General features: G+C 35.9%; 1 protein-coding gene across 3 annotated transcripts in view; it reads right to left on the minus strand.

The window, feature by feature from the left end:
- LOC128868425 (myc box-dependent-interacting protein 1) overlaps positions 1 to 17,481 on the minus strand; it is a 100,165-nt gene extending 82,684 nt beyond the window's left edge. The window contains exon 1 of one of the 3 annotated variants that reach the window (XM_054110503.1): positions 16,823 to 17,481. In XM_054110503.1, coding sequence (XP_053966478.1) covers positions 16,823 to 16,891 — 69 coding nt within the window. In that variant the 5' untranslated portion in view covers positions 16,892 to 17,481. The remainder of the gene's footprint in view (positions 1 to 16,822) is intronic. The other 2 variants (XM_054110504.1, XM_054110505.1) reach the window with 2 other exon arrangements.
- Between the last annotated feature and the right edge of the window lie 556 nt (positions 17,482 to 18,037).

Genomic DNA, 18,037 nt, shown 5'->3' on the forward strand with positions numbered 1-18,037 from the left:
ACGAGACCTGACATAGCTAATACTGTATCGCGTTTAGCACAGTATGTAACTAACCCATCTATGTGCCATTGGTTGGCTGCGAAGAGAGTCCGAGATATCTTGCTGGCTCGGCACATAGGGGATTAGTGTTTCGTAAGACGAATGACCCACTGATTGGCTACGCGGATGCTGATTGGGGTGGTTGTACCGTAGATCGTCGTTCATATACCGGCTACGTATTTTTAATTAGCGGCGCTGCGATTACCTGGAAGTCGCAAAAGCAGCGCACGGTCGCACTATCATCAACGGAAGCGGAGTATATTAGCTTGGCAGAAGCAACGAAAGAAGCAATCTATTTACGAAGTTTGTTAACTGAGCTTGGTCTACGAGAGTTTATCGACATAACAATTTTTGTTGATAATAAAGGAGCTCAATGTTTGGCTGGTGATCCTGTTTTTCATGCTCGCACGAAGCACATCGACATTAAACATCATTTCATTCGTGAAACAGTTGCCACTCTCAAAAGTTAATCACGAAAGATGTCGTACTGGACTTGGTTTAACTACTTAGATGATCCGCATATTGAGAGGGCGTGTTCAAGTTATTTCTGGCAACACTATGCGTGTCATCTGTCATTACTCATCATCTGTTTCTAATTTTTATTCTTCCTGTTTCTGTGACCGCATTAATATCGACTTGTAAATTTCCAAATTAAATTAATCAAATATATCAACTGCAATCTCAATAACAAATTTAATTTAATTTTATTTAAAAAATATAATACAAAACTGAGGTGCATTTGATTTAATTAAAATTATATAAAATATATTAGATTTAAAAAATAAAATTAAATTAATCAAATAAAATATAATAAAAAATGAACTGAATTAGATTTAATTAAAATTACGTAAAATAAAGCAAAAAATGCAATTAAATTAGACCAAATAAAATAGAATTAAAAAATTAAAGAAATAAATTAAAATAAAATGAATAAGCTAATTAAATTAGATTTTTTTTTAATTATATGTACATATAAAATAAAATAAATTAATTAACTCAAAAGAAATAAAATAAAATTAAATTAAAAACTTCAACCAAATGAAAGTAACAAAATAAATTAATAAACCAATAAAATTAAATTAATTTTAAATCGTACATGCAAAATAAAATATACATAATAATCAAGTAAAAATTATACATGATATAATAAAATAAATTAAATTAAATTAAAATGAAATAAAATGAATTCAACTACATTAACAGTAATATAAAACAAATTTAAAAATATAATTTCACTTATTTTACTATTGCATAAAATTAATATAATTAATTTAATTAGCTTAATTTTAAATTATACATATAATGAACTAAACTAAATTAAAATAAAATAAAAAAATCAATTAATTAATATAAAAATAAAATAAAATTTAAACAATAAAAACTAGAATTAAAATATTAAATTAAATATAAATGAAATAAGATAAACAACTAAAATAAATTCAATAAAAATAAAAACAAAAAGAAATTAATAAAATTAAAATAATTAAAACAAAAATAAGTAAAATAAAATCAGCATAAATTAAATTATAACAAAATTTCATAACCAACTCCCAACATCAACTCAATGATTACATACTTTGCACATTGTAGGTAATACATTTTTGTTTCGATTGATTTCTGAATGCACGATTTTCCACTCAATTGACCACATGCCATTCGTTCCAACAAATGGGCACCAGCTACGTTGCTACCCACTCAGCCAGCACACCAACGAGTCCATCAGCTAGTGGGCCAGTCAGTTCGTCGGCCTATCAGCCAGTTACTCACTCATCCAGTCAACCGAGCGAGTAATCCAGCGCATAAACAAATTTCAAACATTACTTCAGCGTGCTCTTTGCTAATTCAATTGAATAACAATAACAATTTATTGGCATTGTGAGTATGTATGTATATATGCCTGAAAACGAATCGATTCGAATGGAATCACATCACATCACTGAGCTCATCGCTCATCAAAATTGACGAACGGCAATGCAACATACCGAGGAACAACTCAAAAATAAAAACAAAACAAAAAAACCGAAAAAAGATGTAACGATTTTTAATGCACCGCAAATTATGAGCTAATAAAAGTGGGACGCACAAAAGGCTCATCTGAAATATAAAAATAGCTGATAGTGCATCATATTGCACCATAGGGGACATTCCTAGTGAGTGCATATGTGTGTGTGTGTGTGTACACATTTATTTACATAAGTGGATGAATATAATTTGTTGATGATGAACTGAAAGAAAAAACAAAAACATTTTCCGTTGCAAATTCCTGAACTTTTCAAATTTTTATTTATTTATTTATTCATCAATTTATTTGCAGATAAATGTATTTATTTGTTTTTACGACCACTCTGACTTTTTCGGGTGTGCAACTATTTAACCGCAGTTCACTTGTGACGCTATTTTTATTTCGGACTGCCGGCCATTTGCCGTTTGTTGGCCATTTCCCATCCCATCGCAATGTGTATATCCACATGCATGCTTACATATCTACATAAATGAAATTTCAAATTATTTTGGGAGACAACAAAAACAACAAAACACCTGCACCTACACACGAGCAAGGCAGTTCTTGCGCTTTTCCGACAATTTAATAAATTTTACTATACGCAAATACACACTTATGTGCACACATACATATATTTATGAGTATGTGTGTACATATGTATTTATCTACATTCATAAGTAAAACGCTCGCATCGTGGTCCCATTCGCCGGGAAATATGTAAACGAATTTTTCGTTTTTCCTTTTTCTGATTGCGCCTTTGAGCTCATCACTTCTTAGCGGATTCAAGCACTTTTGCTGTGCTAAATCTAGAAAACAATTGAGTTTATTACATTCTAGGTACCATATCTTGAAATCTACTACAGCAGTTTTTTTTGCAATTTCTATTATCTCGTCGAGCTTCATTGTGTCTTCATTGAAAGTTGCTTCATTTGATTTTTGTTGTTTCTTTCCCTTTTGGTCTGGTTCATATTTTCGGCTGCTCGGCTGTCTTCTGCTTAGTGGAGCGTGTGCGATCAACAATCAAGCGCATCTGTTTTCGGCTTGTTGTTGTTGGTATTGAAAACAAGTGATTTACTATATTGGTTGCCCAGCATACATATATACATACATACATACATACATACATACTCGTACATTCATACATAGATTCTGGGAAACACTCGTAGTTGTGAGAAGTGGCGCTACGGCTGAGTGAAACTGCATTAATTGGAATATTTTACGGTATAACTTACGACAGAAGTTGTTTTTATTGCACCAGGTTAAGATTTCACCAAAAATTCTACTCTTTTCAACAAATCGGTAACTAGTAGCGAGGCAAGTGGTAAGGGAAAAGCTGTCAATGAAGCGTTGTTGTTATTGTTGTTGTAGTAGTTAATCAAGCCCTTCCAGTAAGGTGTAGTCACCAAACATGATGTTTCGACAGGTTGGGTTCAAAGGGAGAGGTGTTAGGTGAGTGGGTCTAAGAGAGTATGGAATGGGTGGTTAGTATCGTGCGTGGTACCTTCACATGCCGGGCATATGATGAGTACACATCCAACAACCTGAACGTAGTTTTTTCAAAGTAACGAGGATCTCACTGAAGCCCTTCATCTGCGATGGGTGATAGTTGAACTGCGATGATGGTATTCGAGTTGGGAGTTTAGGAAGGTGGTAAGAGACTCCCGATGAATTGTGTTTAATGCCTGTCTATAAACTGCCTGATCTAGAAATTGTAGTTGTGTTCGATCCATCAATGAAGCGCCAGCGGCCTGCTACAACGGGAGCTTATCTTCTGATTTCTAGTGTGAATCTGGATTTCTTTTTTTTCCTTCGAATAGATTGAAAAATGGCGCTTCTATATAATAATTATTTGAAATACTTTTTCAGACACTGCCTACGGATTAAACTTTATGAGCATTTTAACGGGCATGAGGACCAGCAATTGAAATTGCTTTTAGTTTTTCATTTCATTTGCCTCCGCTTACGCTGGCTGCGAAAATTTAAGCTGTCACGGCGAAATAAATACCAAAAAACCGGAGCTGTTCTGTCGGTTTGCTCCAAAGATTTTTTCAGCACGACAGCATAGAAACAGCAATTTAGAAAAGACAAGAGCTCTGCTGTGGCTATTGGTGTCGTATTTGTTTCGTGTTTCTTGGTGTTTTGCTGTCGTAACTGCTATTGTCTGGTTTTGTGTTAAAAAATTACCACAGATGTTTTTAAACCAAGCAGGTAGAAAGCCTCATAGATTCTAAGGTGTTTTAAAATTCTAAGTTATATTTATGCCTTTTTGTGCTGCGCTGTTTTTCTTCCGTAGCTAAAGCCACAACATATTCTCCCGGGTAAAAATTTTAAGCTGCACTGTAGCTGAGCTGTTGAAATAGCAACAGCTTACTTAAACGAAAAACTTATTTGTGTTTTTGAAATATTCGCGGCATAGCAAAGCCAAAATTGTAAAAAATTGGAAAAAATTATAGCATTCGCTACATGCTGGCCGTTTTCCAAACGCCATAACCGATGGGATGGTTCATTAAATGGCAACTCGTAAAAACTTTAAATGAGAATATTTTTTCGGTATTTTTAAATCAGACGAATATGATGATTATCTCTCTTTTGTTTGACACCTTGAGAGTTTTTAAGATATCGTTTGGAGTGTTTTGGCAAGTTTAGAAGAATTAAATGTACGTAAAAGTGCAACGCAAACAATTTGTTAAAATGACATACCCTGGAAACAAAGCGTTGGAGCTATCAAAAAGTTAAAAACTCGCTTTAAGGTCTAATACTATGAACGATATGGGGCTTAGGCGGAGTACGGATACAAAGAGCTACCAAATATTTAATATAAAGTTTATCAACAAGAATTTCGAAGAATGAAGAATTTTTGAAATAAATGTTTAGCAGTTAGGCCCAAGACAAATTTCGTACCAGGCGCCAACCTACCTTTTGGAACAAGATTATATAGATGCACACAAGCTTCTTTAAGAAATTTTAATTAATTAACAAAAATTAGACAATATAACCGAGTTTAAAACTCGCGTCACTATTTTAATGGCGCACGGAAAAACTTCCAAAACAGGGTACAAATTATAAATTAAGCTTTTTGATAGCAAGTTGTGACAGCAGAAAGTGAACTCACCACATTCAGTATATTAAGGCAGCACTCAAGCAGACATACATAATTGTAAAGGGCCTTTCAAAAGTGACGCCTGGATGTCAGCAGTGGTACTTTTTTTGTGTCCTCTTTGCCATCCAACAAGCAGACAGATGCACAATTTTACACGAAGCACAAAGCGTTAAAATTATTGAAACTTATGAAAATGGTCCAGCTTTAGGAACAACATATCGCGAAATTCGTAATTTTTTGCTGGAAATAATCGTCCGAATGAGTCGGCAATTCAAAGGACGGTGAAAAAATTTCAAGAAACTTGTTCTGTCGAGGATAGAAAAAAACTGGAACACCAAAAATTGGGCATTCCATTGAAAGTATTCCTGCTGAATGTAACGCAAAATGTTGCTGAACCACCTTCAACATGGATATCTCGACGTTCTCAAATATTAGGCATTCATGAACCGGCTCTTTCACGGATTCTGCTCATGATGGACACTTAAATGATGTCAGTTTTTGCATGTACATAATTATGAAGAGCCTTATTTTGAATAAAAATAGTGCAACCTGAAAGAAACTAAATTTTACATGTTTTTTGGAAGACCCTTTATATACCCAACTAACAAAGCTAATTTGCAAATGTAACGAGCGATGTACAGAACTTTTCAGCGTTTATCGGCAGCATTGGGCAATTTTCTGCTTATCAATCAATAAAAGAAAAAATAGACGAAAATCGAAAAAATTCGAAAGGAAGCAAATAACGAGCAGACAAACTATTTGCGCTTTTTATTTGTGACGCAGTTGAACGAACGCGAAAGACCCGACCGAGGCGGTAGCGATGAATACCTGCAAATATCACGCTTTCCGCGTTTGGCTTCAAGTGTTTTCTTTTTGTTGCTGTTATTGGCTTGATGTTTTGCACTTGATGTTGTGATGATAAAAAATAGACTCAATCGAAAAAAAAAATGGGGGAAAAAAACAAAAACCCACAGGCAAATCACTATCAAATCGGTAGTGGAATTCAATTTTGCTGTAATGATTTTGGTAGACAGGGCAGGTTGAAAAATGGTAAAATAATCACTGCCAAAACAACAACCACAATCAGTAATATCAATAACAGCAACAACGATGGTGGTGGCTGGTGGTAGTGATGCAGAAGTTCAATGTGCAACAAGCAAGTTGACGAAATTAGCTGCCAATAAAATGTCAATCGTGTGGCACCCTGGCGGGCATCTATGTACATATGTATTTGAGTGTATGCTTGTATAGCTGTGAGTGGCCAAACTCGTAACCCTGACAAGTGCATACATACATACACACATGCACATACATATACGCATACTAGCATAGGAGTGTTTTTTTTTTCTCTTTTCTTTTTTTGGGGGGTATGGAGTGGAGTGGAGCGCTGATGATTGCCATTTAAAAATAGCAGCCACTAATTGAGTTGCGCGCCAACCAACAACTCAACACACGATAACACAACCAACCCAACTCGATACAGTTCAATTCAATCCAACGTCATCCAATAGTCTCCGCACCAAACTCATTTAGCCACAAGGCGAGAAAACCTGCCAACGAAATTGTGGAAAAATGCAAGGAGGCGACAGTGGCTGCCGTCAACGGCTGGCGTGTAAAATGAGCACTTGGAACCATAAAATTCTATGCCATAGACAAATTGTATTTATTTTGGCATTTGCAACTGGTGCTTCAGTTGCCAAAGTTTATTGAGGAAAAACGAAAATAAAAGAAAATTAAAGGAAATGAAAGGAAAGGAAAAACGAAAAGAGCAAATAATGTAGGCAAGCAGTCATCAACGATGGAAAATCTTCTTAGAGATTAGGAAATAGAGAACGCCAGTGCTTCTAGTGATTGTGGCAACAGCATCGACGATCGAAAAATCGTGGACGCTGATCGTTGATCTATTTTTGGATTGACTGTCGCCAGCGTCACCGCGCTGCTATTGTCAGCGAATGCCCAAACGAGCAATGCAAAAATGCTCCGCTCCTCCGACATCTCTGTCAAATGCCGAACTAAAATCTCGCCTTTTCTCACAAAGAAAAAACACAAAGTTTAAAAATAAAAGTTTTTCTCTTGACAATAGAAAACCAGAAAAAGGCAAAGTAATAAAAATAGAAGATGGAGAGAATTTTTTTGGCAGCTAAATATTAAACAGAATCCCGCAATGCATTAAATCTTCTTCTATTTTCTAGCTCAGACAAAGCAAAATTAAATTTTTGCGTAACTGGAACCGTTAGTCCTCGTGGCCAAGGCAAAACTGTATTCTTCTGCGCTTAAGGCCATTTCTAGGAGCGTTTTGATATTCAAATACCCAGATACCCAGAAATATTTCTACTTAAATAGAAGGAGTACGCAATTTTCGCACGTTTCTTTGAATCCATCTTTTTCTATTTGCTATTTTTGTGTTCAAATTACCAATCACTCTCACCAAAGTAGAAAAATTTACCATATGTTTGCAGCACTCGCATTTGAGTTGAAACTTTTGTTGGCACTGTTCGCGCGAGAAAACGACAATTTTTTGTTGCAAAAAAACAAACGTTTTCGAAGAGACGAATTTTGTGTGCATATGAATGTAGGTACATACATACATTAGGGTGGCTCACCAACAAAAAAGTTGCGGTATTAACTCGGAATTATAAAAATTATTACTTTCTACGACTGTCACCAAAATACTTCGGGAAAATATAAAGATTTGCGTGAGGTTGACTGATTCGAAAATGCCTCCAAAAAAAAGTTTTTTAAATAAATAGGTAAAATACGTTTTTTTAATATTTTCTGCAAAAAATTATTTCAGACAATAAAATTGAAGCTTAAAATATTTGCTTAAAAATGTGTGAAAATTTTATCAACAGAACCAAAATAGTGATGAAGTGTACACAAAAGTTTTGGAACGTGAATGGATTCATTTTCCAGGAAAAAGAGTGAGAAAATGTCTCTGCAAAGATAACTTATGTTAGAAGACTAAATTGGTCAAGATTTTGCTGAGTTATTAAAGTTTTCCTTAAGCATACATAGTTTCCCAAAAATAAAAACTAGCATAAAAAATCTCATTATTTTGATTCCGCTGATAATTTTTTTTAAAAGTTGTATGCATACTTTATAAAGTACGCTTAAACTCTTCTATTATCTGAGGTTACTTTTTGGAAAGCATATTTTTGGCCCCTGTACCTAATTTGGCGTATGAGCCACGTCATGCACGTCTTTGCCCTTGAAGCGGATGATGCGTTTCGTTTTTATTAATTTATTTTTGTTTCGCAATTCTAATTACCTGAAGTCATCTTAATACTACTTAGGTCACTAATATTTTAGAAATAAATGAATTCTTACGTAAAATGTACAACTTTTATCTACATTCTACTTCAAGCAACCAAAAATTTAATCCACTCCACATGCAAATATTTTCTCAAATAAATCCGTAGCCAAGTGGTTAAGAACTAATTTTATTTATGAAAAACTCGATTTTTGGAGATATTTTGCAATCGGTTCAGCTCACATAAATTTTAATATTTTTCCGAAATATTTTGGCACAAGTCTTAAAATATAATCAATTTTCTAATTCCAGTACATTATTATATTTCTCTTGTATTTCTTGAACCAAGTCTTCGAAAGCATTTACCACACAAATTCCACCTGCCGCCTTCTTCAAGTCAAGTTCAACGAGGTAGATAGAATTCTGTGTGCAATTTCACACATTTGGAGCTCACTAACACATTTTAACGATATTCGCATTGTTATCTTTCCTTAACCACAATTTTAACGATTTTTCTATTCGGTAACCCATTTCATAACGTTAATCGTTAAGACAAAATCAGCTGTTTAGTTAACATATCGATTATCGCAAACTAAACGATAAAAATTTGGATGTGGTTAAATTAAATGGGAAAATAAGAACTCTTAAACAGTGGATCGATTTTTGTTCCGGAAAGAGGGACAATCATTTCCATTTGGCTGAAGGGGAGTTCCAAAAACTATTCCGGTTAACACCAGACATGACTGAGGAAATAATTTCTCAGCATGACTGTCACCTTAGAGGTACCAGAATAACAGCGATTTCGACTTCCTAAATTCAGCCTTTATATCACTAGGTTAGTTAAAGCGGCACTGATTTTTTTTATTTTATTTTACTTACTTTTTGTAAATATGGTATATTTAAAAAAAAACACTCAAAATGGCATTTAGCAGCTTAGCTTAGTTACTTGCTCATTTTGATATTTAATTTTACAGAGATCCCACTCTCTATCAGTTTGAGTAATAAGAACAAGACGGCTGTTTAGTGTTAGTATATAGTGAAAAGTGCTAACGGCGTTAGTGCAAACGGTAAATATTCTAGGCAAAAATAACAATTGGCAATAGCTGGTCTGGGTATGACTTAAGAAACAGTCCAAAAACTTATCTCCAATTTTAATTTATTTTTTCTGATTGTAAGTAAGATTAGACCGGGCGATAGTTGTGATTCCGATGGAAAAACAGCATTTTTTTAAATGGAGAGTGATGCACCCTAATGTACACATATATGTATGTATATGCATATGTTTCTATGTATCTGGCGGCTATAATAGATATTTTTAAATACAGTTATTTCATATACAGCAAAATGTACATTCACATGTCTGCCAGTTGAAAAATTATGAAATCTTGTAGAAAATGCTGAGAGTAATTTATATAAATAAATTTACTAAATAGAACTCCTTGTTGCAAATCATAATTAATGGTGCGACTATTTTTGCTCTCACAATCAATTCGAAAAAAATGATGACGCATGAATTGTATTGTTTAACAGATAGACGAAAATATGGAATAACCAGAACGTTTTTTAGAAAAATTTTAAACTCAAACGAAAAAGTAAACTACATAAAATGAAAAAGATATGAAAATGAAAAAATGCATAAAAAAATTATTCATTAATACATTATAAAAAGCGTTTAAATGATTTTCCTTTTCCAAGTTGAAAAAAACTCTTTTCTGAAAGAAATTATCTTTATAAGCCCAAACAAGTTCCTGCAACTTTTATTAAATCCAACATATTGTCACAAATCGATAATTGATTAATGATTTAATAAAGACTTAAATTTGGTTAGGTTGAGGTGACTGTTGACAATGCCGCCAAGACCCAGAAGTCTGATTTGCTCTCTTTGTTATGCCACAGAGAGAGTGACGGTTTCTGGATTTTTTGCAACATAACCGTTTTTACATAAGCCATTCTAGGAAACCCCTAGTCTATCTATCGCTCTCCAAGTATATGGCTTTAAGTAACCAAATAGATGTGGATGGTTCCCTTATATTTAAAATGAGAACTTCTGTTGCTTCCTTCACTTTACACTCTGACGGCACAAGTTTGGTTGGGTTGCACTGATGTATTTCCATCTCGTATCTACTTTGAATGCTCGTAGATCACGAGCGGCATGCCTAACCTTTTCCAGGTCAGTGGTCGACGACAGTTCAGTTTCGGAATTAGACGTACCAGAGTCAAGTGTCCAGAGATCAGTTTGACTGCCTAAGTAGGCATAAATTCTTGTCTTTGTTAAAGCAGCTAGTGGTATTTTGTATTGCCGCCAGTTCGGCCTGAACAGTGGCTACAGTGGTCTGAAAGCCACAGACGACGCTTGAATTTATGAGTTTATGAGAGTAGACACCCCCGTCTGCTTTGTTCTCTAGCTTGGATTCATCAGTACAGAATCTAATTACAGCTCGTTTGTTCTTGTAGTCCTATTGCAGGACTCGCGGCGCATTTCCTCTATCTATCCTCACAACGTCTATGGATAGGATGTTTAAAATCACGTTCATTGCCTCAGTGTTAACAGAATAGTTGTGCGCTCTGTACTTTTTGTGGCCCAAGAGTAGTCGATTTCTTCTCAAGTACTGGTCGCCATACTACCACACCGTTGAGAATTATGGGCCTAGCTCCGACTGTATATAACCAAAAATAATGGTTCAATATGCCAAGTGGCAAAGAATATTTAAGTATTTTATATGAAGTCCTACTCGAGTTTCTTGGAATAATGGACCGGCATTGCAGTTTCTTGCTTTTAAACAGTTTTGTTGTTGTAACAGATTACTTATTCCTTAAACGTTCTCTGCAGGCAGTGTTAGCATGCGAAAAAAACGTACAAAAGATGGTAGAGGGGTTTCAGAATATCAAACATTTTTCAAACGAAAGCTCATCGTCGGCGTACGTGTTTTGTGGATATGCTACAAAAGGTATCCTCCTTTCATTTTATCCCCAACAGTAACAACTCGGTTATTTTGTTATAATATAAACTTATATTTATAAGAACTCAGTCGAAGTTCTCCCAAACGTTACGTCATGGTGAGAGGATTTTAAAGGTGAGCTCTTTAACAGATTGTTATTCGGCTCTGAATGAATTTGACAGAATTAGCTGACGGGCTTACGTCACTAGGGCTGTTTAGAAAAAAACTGAGATTGTGTTGGTCATGTACGAAAAAAATCAACCAATGACACTTCGTTGCCATCTGAACATCAACTGATTGGACGGGTGTGTGAATAAGCGTTTGGGCATGTGAAATGATCGTGTAGAACTCGGCTGCCGAATTCCCAAGTACGCGGAACCCAAAGTTCCACTCAAAAATTTTTTTTCACCATACTTATCAAGCCATGGTGAAAAGATTTTTAGAGGTGTACTAACCAGATGACCGTTATTCCGTTTTGTGCTTGACAAAATTTAGCTTTAGCTTAGTGACGAATGACGTAGAATCCAAAGTTCCCCTCAAAATTTTTTTTTCACCATACCTAACGAGCAAATCTGGTATCTATCATCCTTGCTATCAAGCAAACCTTGAAATCTATCATCCTTGACATTACGCGGTTGTTGTTGCAGCAGTTTATCAATAATAACGACTCGATTTTTTTCTATTAAGGGTCGCTGTGGGCCTATCGAAGAATACTGTTGCCGACGATCTGAAATATTCTAGTCCCACGACAATCGGTGATACGTCATTTAAAAGAGTTAGAGTTGTGTGCAATAAAGAACTGTCAGTTTAGCAGCAGTGCCAAAACTTTATGCGGAATGTTATATGTCGCTGTGTGAAATGGGGATTGCGAAAAAAACAATTTGAGATCTTAATTTTAAAGTCACCAAGTCACAAGAAGCCTAACAGCATTAACTATAAAGGCATTTTGCGATAAAGAGAAAATGATCAGCTACTAGAAAGTTACTTTTCTATCAAAAATAGTGCTAATTACACTTACATATTACATATATGTATGTATGTATATTTATGTAGGTGCAACTATGTACTAATCCATGGAAATTATAAAAAAAAATATATAAAAATAAATTAAACAGGAAGTTCGCAGTATTGCCTCACAGTTGCGTCGAGCGAGTGTATTGACACCAACAGAAAAATAAAAAATAAAAAGCAAAAAACAGCGCAAAGATTCACAAAAGTGCTACCAGCAACCGGGAGCACAACCCGAGAAATGTGCAACCGGCAATGGGGCAACGACGTGCCGCTGCAGTTTGTCGGCTGTAAATATTTTCTCGCCTTTTACACATTTTCAATTTTGTGCAAATTTGTTTTTTTTTTTTTTGCGCATATGAGCTGTTGCAATTACACTTGTAAATTTCGTAGCCGTTTGCAGCGCGGCTAAGAAAAATTAATTTCCCAGATTTTAGATTTTTTTTATTTTTGCATTTCGCTCATATTGCTGCCTTTTTACGTGACTACTATGTGTAATTGGCTGCTGAATGTTAACGCCAACATATGTTTGTACGTATGTCTGCGGCCATTTGTGTTTGACGGTCCCTACGTCACAGCGTGGGCTGTTGCTGCAACAGACCAGCAATTGTACTCTTCTCGAAATATTCAACTTTACTTACATACATATAAAAAAACAAAAAAGATCAAAAACAACAAAACCAGTTGAAGCTGCAACAAAGTCTACTGCATCACTGCTGGTGTTGCTGTTAATTTATTGGCCGAGCTATTGGAATTTGGTTGCTGTGTAGCTTCGCGCTCTTTAGCTCCACTTCAGAGAGATTTCTTTTTCTATTCACTCCAATACAGTTGATAACCTTTCAAACGAATGTGCATGTGTATGTGTATGTGTGTAAATATCTTTATATAATATTTATTTTGCTTTCGCTCCTCCAACGCACATCCACCTGATTTCTCTGCATAGAAATGCATAGCTACGAATAACAGGCCGCCTGCATTCTTCTCTCAAAGCTCAATTGCTTACCTCTTTTACTTAATTATTTCTTTTATTTGGTAAACCTGCTTTATGGGTATCTGCTTTATTGTTGCCAATCCGCACGGTATCTTGGCGGCTCATTTATGGTTTTCATTTATTTTTGATAAGGAAATTATTGTTCGAGAATTGACAAACTTTAACTTGTAGCTTAATTTCTTGTGCATTGCTTCTCCAGTAAAAATCTGTTCATCAATGGATCTGTCATAACTTTTATACGTATTGTTCGGAACTACAAATGTGCCGATGATAGAAACCGAAACTAAGTCTAGTGAGAGCAGACGCTATTAAAAAAAGCTCTAAATTTCTTAATCAGTCTCGATTCGGATAAGCCCAAAATAGCAGCACCGACAGTAAAAGTCGAACAATTCAATGCGCTTGACGGTGTTATGACCTACTAAGGTTTAAAAGACCATCGGCGATAGATACACTTTTGCTTCAAAAATACTCACAAAATCGGGCAGATGGGATACCTTTTTCTTTGTTCCCAACACAGTCGGTTCTGCGTTACAGGAAGGGCTTCCGTATACTCCACAAAAATGTATGGAAAATATTGTCGCAATAACAACAGCAAACACATCATAATTTTATATCCGAACGTCGACGTTCTCCGAGTGTATTTCTGCTATGAAAAAGCTTCTCATAAAAACCATTTGCCGTTCGAAGTCGGTTTACACTGTGGATCCCTCCTTTGTGAAACAACATCAAGACGCACTCCACAAATAGGAGAAGGAGCTAGGCCAAACACCTAACAGAAGTGTACGCGACAATTATTTATTTTTTATAGGTAAGAGCTGCATTATAACGTTGAATGCTTCTACAGAGCAGAACCTCATCGCCCATCACCCAAAGGTATGTCGCTGTCTGTACACTTCTTGTTTTAATATGATTACATTCTGAGGCTGTCCACCAGACCATCAGATTAGGTAGGCTGTGTCCATTCAAAAATGTATATTAAGATTAAAAAAATCGTAATAAACTCAGACTCCAAATGACCTTCCCACAACAATCGATTCTACGACTCCAAAACGGTCCAAATTTGCATCGGTCACGGCTATCACTTCATCAGCATTCGCTAAAAATGCCAGGGAAATGTTTTATGGTACTACAACAACAACAGGCCAACGATTCAGGACGTTTATCGCTGATTACAATTTTCATGTGTTGATATCTTATCAACCGCATTTCCTTCACTATTGGCAGCTACAGAGCAACGAAGAAAGTAGAAATTACCCAGGCTCGGCAAAGTAATAACAATTTATCCCGAAAAAGTAACACTCGACATAATACGTTTTGCCAAGCGCTAGTAAGTGGGAAATAGATGAAGCATATCTTAGCAACGCTGGAGTATAGCTGCCTAAAATTACATTTGTTTGGGAAAAAATGAATCATACCAGTTTTATGAGGTACTATAACCATACACGTTAGAGGCGAATCTTGCTCGATTACTTAGTTGTTGTTTACACATGCAAATTTTTCGTGAAGTGAGCCGAGCAGGGAGATAGCGAGCAAAGAAGTATTGAATAGAAGAGGCCTAATGTGTTCTTTGAGTTCAGAAATGGCAAATGTTGTTTATGAGACGCCGGACACTCGGATCACATTCTCGAGGACAGAAGCCGCAAGTATATGGTAAATACACATAACTACATGTCTTTACATTGTAGTTAATGGAATTTTCGTTTCCTAAACAAATTTTATTGCCAACTACTTTTCACCACACTCCATACCCCCATACACGCACAACCAAGCCTCGAACGCTCACACCACGTTTTGTAAATCGCTCCGTTGGTTTGCGAACTATGACTTTCACTGGACTGGCGCTTCGTGTGGCACTAGCCCAAAAACCGGACAAAGTGGCCGGTCAAGTCGCGAACGTTGGAATGAAAAGCAACGGAATTAAGCGCATTGACGAGCGACGCCGGTCGGAAAGATAAAAAGTAGACACAAGCGGTAAACAATAATGATTGAAAGAGAAAACAACAACAACACTTCAATAAGTAATACCAACAAGTAGAAAATATAAAAAAAGATTGCGAACCGAGATTAAGGTGAGTGGCTCACGGGCCGACTGGCAACCTGACTTCTTCGCTCATACATAGTATATCTGACGTTTGTTAGAAGACTGCTGTTGAGCGGCTGTTGGGCTGCGTCTTGCCTCACTGCTCTGCATCAGGTGCGCGCCAAGTCTGATATACTGAGTATTGATGACAGTGATTTGTTGTTTTGGTTTTAGTTTCGTTGCTTGCGTTTTTAATACACACACACAATGTGTTTTCGTTTTGTTGTTTCTTTTTTCACTATCGTTAATTGAGTGAAATGAAATGCAGTAATAATTGACGCGATATCATTTCAAGCTATTTGTACTTTCATTTCGTTGCACAGCAGACTGAAAAAGATATTGAACTCAAATCTTTTAGTTACACTAAATGTATCACATTATATACCTACATATGTACATATGTACCTACAACCACAAAAAAACCTATCTCAAGTATTCGCTCCTGATTTACACATCATTCACTACAAACCATTACAAACTGCGCTTATTTGCTGGTTTTTACTTGGCTTGGTAAGATTTGCAGAGCCAAGCCGGGCGAGATGGTGCGATAGTAGCAATGATCGCAGCTTGGAGATGATATGCGTCAGGTGCAATGCAAACAGCTGCCCAACCATTTTAAGGAAACAAATCAATTAATTATATTATATTTTAAATTGTACTTGACCCAGTTTAAAGTAAAAAAAAAGAGTAGACATTTTTTGAAGTGAGAAAATCAGTATTTTCCATTCAATTTAATGGGCCACTGATTTTGTACTGACTTTTGTACTTTTCATTACAATTGGAAAGTAGATAGTTAAATTTCGTACTGGAATTTTGCGAGGCTTAACCTGAATTCCAAATCTATTGAGTACTATGACCTCGTTTTAAGGACAGCTGTAGGTAAATACTAACTTCAACTAAGTAGTGGTGGGGTAATAATGCTGGAAAAATTCCTAACTACACAGCACAAGAGGCAAAAATAAATGTATTATTATTATTAACATTCATTTAATGGAACTGACGAGCAGCTGGAGCGATAGAAGCAAAGTTGCAGCTCACTACTACAATTCCCAGCTTCCCGCCGACCAACGCCCTCCTGCCGACAATTGCAAAGTAAAATTTGTTTACTTTTCAAACACTTTTGTATACATAAATATGTATGTGTATACGTTCTTTTATTTATGTATGTACATAATGGTATATACTCTTATGTGATATGGCTCATACTTATGTGCAGTGGTTTGTTGACTATGCGGCAGGTCAAGGATGTGCCACTGGAACACATGAGTACGCCCTATAGGCGGTCTTAGGTTTAACGTAAAAAATAAAGTATATAATCCTCTTTGCAACTACTTTGCTCCATTTTACACATATTGCAACTCGCCTGGTCGAACGCACTTGGTGCATAGAGGCAGATGTTGAGTAGGTACTAACCTTTTCTTTGGCACGTCCAGCGTGTTTTTGTACAGATTTTGCCAGCATGATTCCTTTATTCTCAGTCATCAATTAGTGTGCACACTATTTTAAGATTTCTCTATCACCGTTCACGGTTTAGCACAAAAAACTCAGAAATCTGTTTCCAATTTTTTGCAAATGGAATATTGCAGTTTTAATTTGCCACAAAGCACTAGCAAATCAAGAGATGTACATAAAATCTGTAAGAACTACCTTCGTTTGTTTTTTTAATATTGCAATTTGGCACTTTTTTTACAAATTTAGAGCTGCAATACCAATACATACGCCGACCACAAAATATTCGTTAGAAAATCGTAAAACCTTTCGAAAAGAGCAATTTTTGCGTTTTTTTGCTGTTTATATTATATACAATATATATTTTTTTTTTTGTTGTTTATATTATATACATTTGTGTCAAAATTTATTTCAGCTAAATTAAAATCCTGCGTTTGCAACGGCACTACACAACAAAACTTAACAAAACAGAAGAAGTGAAATAGTAGAATTTGCGGCGTTGAAATTTCGCGGACGCGTATGCGAATGTAAGACAACAAACAAGTGAATGAATTCGATTCGAGCGATGAACTAAAATTCCAATAAGATTTTGCGGTTGCTAATGTAGAATTGGTGTGTCAAACGACAAAAAGAATAACAACGATAAAAGTCGCAAAGGCATAAAAGCGCAGCTGTCAATGATAAGCTTTTGTAGAGAATACGCGGAAAGTGGAGAGTTGTGCATATATAGCATTGCCACAGTAGTAAAAATAAAATAATAGATTTTGACAGCAGATCGCGGTTACTTTAGTCTCATTTACCTCGTCCTTTTATTATTGCAAAATAATTGACTTTTAACTTTGTACAGCTGTTGGTAGCACAATGGCGTAGAAAGGAGCTCCTCCTCCTGTTTGGGGCGTGCGTCTTGATGTTGTTTCACAAATGGAGCGACCTACAGTTTTAAGCCGACTCCGAACCACAAATGGTTTTTTATGAGGAGCTTTTTTATGGTAGAAATACAAATACTTGCCATTGCCTGCCGAGGGGCGATCGCTATTAGAAAATTTTGTTTGTTCATTTTGGTGTTTCGTTCTCTCTGTATTCCGAATGGTAGTCCCGCACCAACCCATTCGGCTACGGCGCCCTCCTAATAGTGCTCACACTCACCAACATAAACGTACGCTCGTATCAGCTGACATG

This window comes from Anastrepha ludens, chromosome 6, assembly GCF_028408465.1.
Source record: "Anastrepha ludens isolate Willacy chromosome 6, idAnaLude1.1, whole genome shotgun sequence".
In the NCBI taxonomy this organism is placed as follows: Eukaryota; Metazoa; Arthropoda; class Insecta; order Diptera; family Tephritidae; genus Anastrepha; species Anastrepha ludens.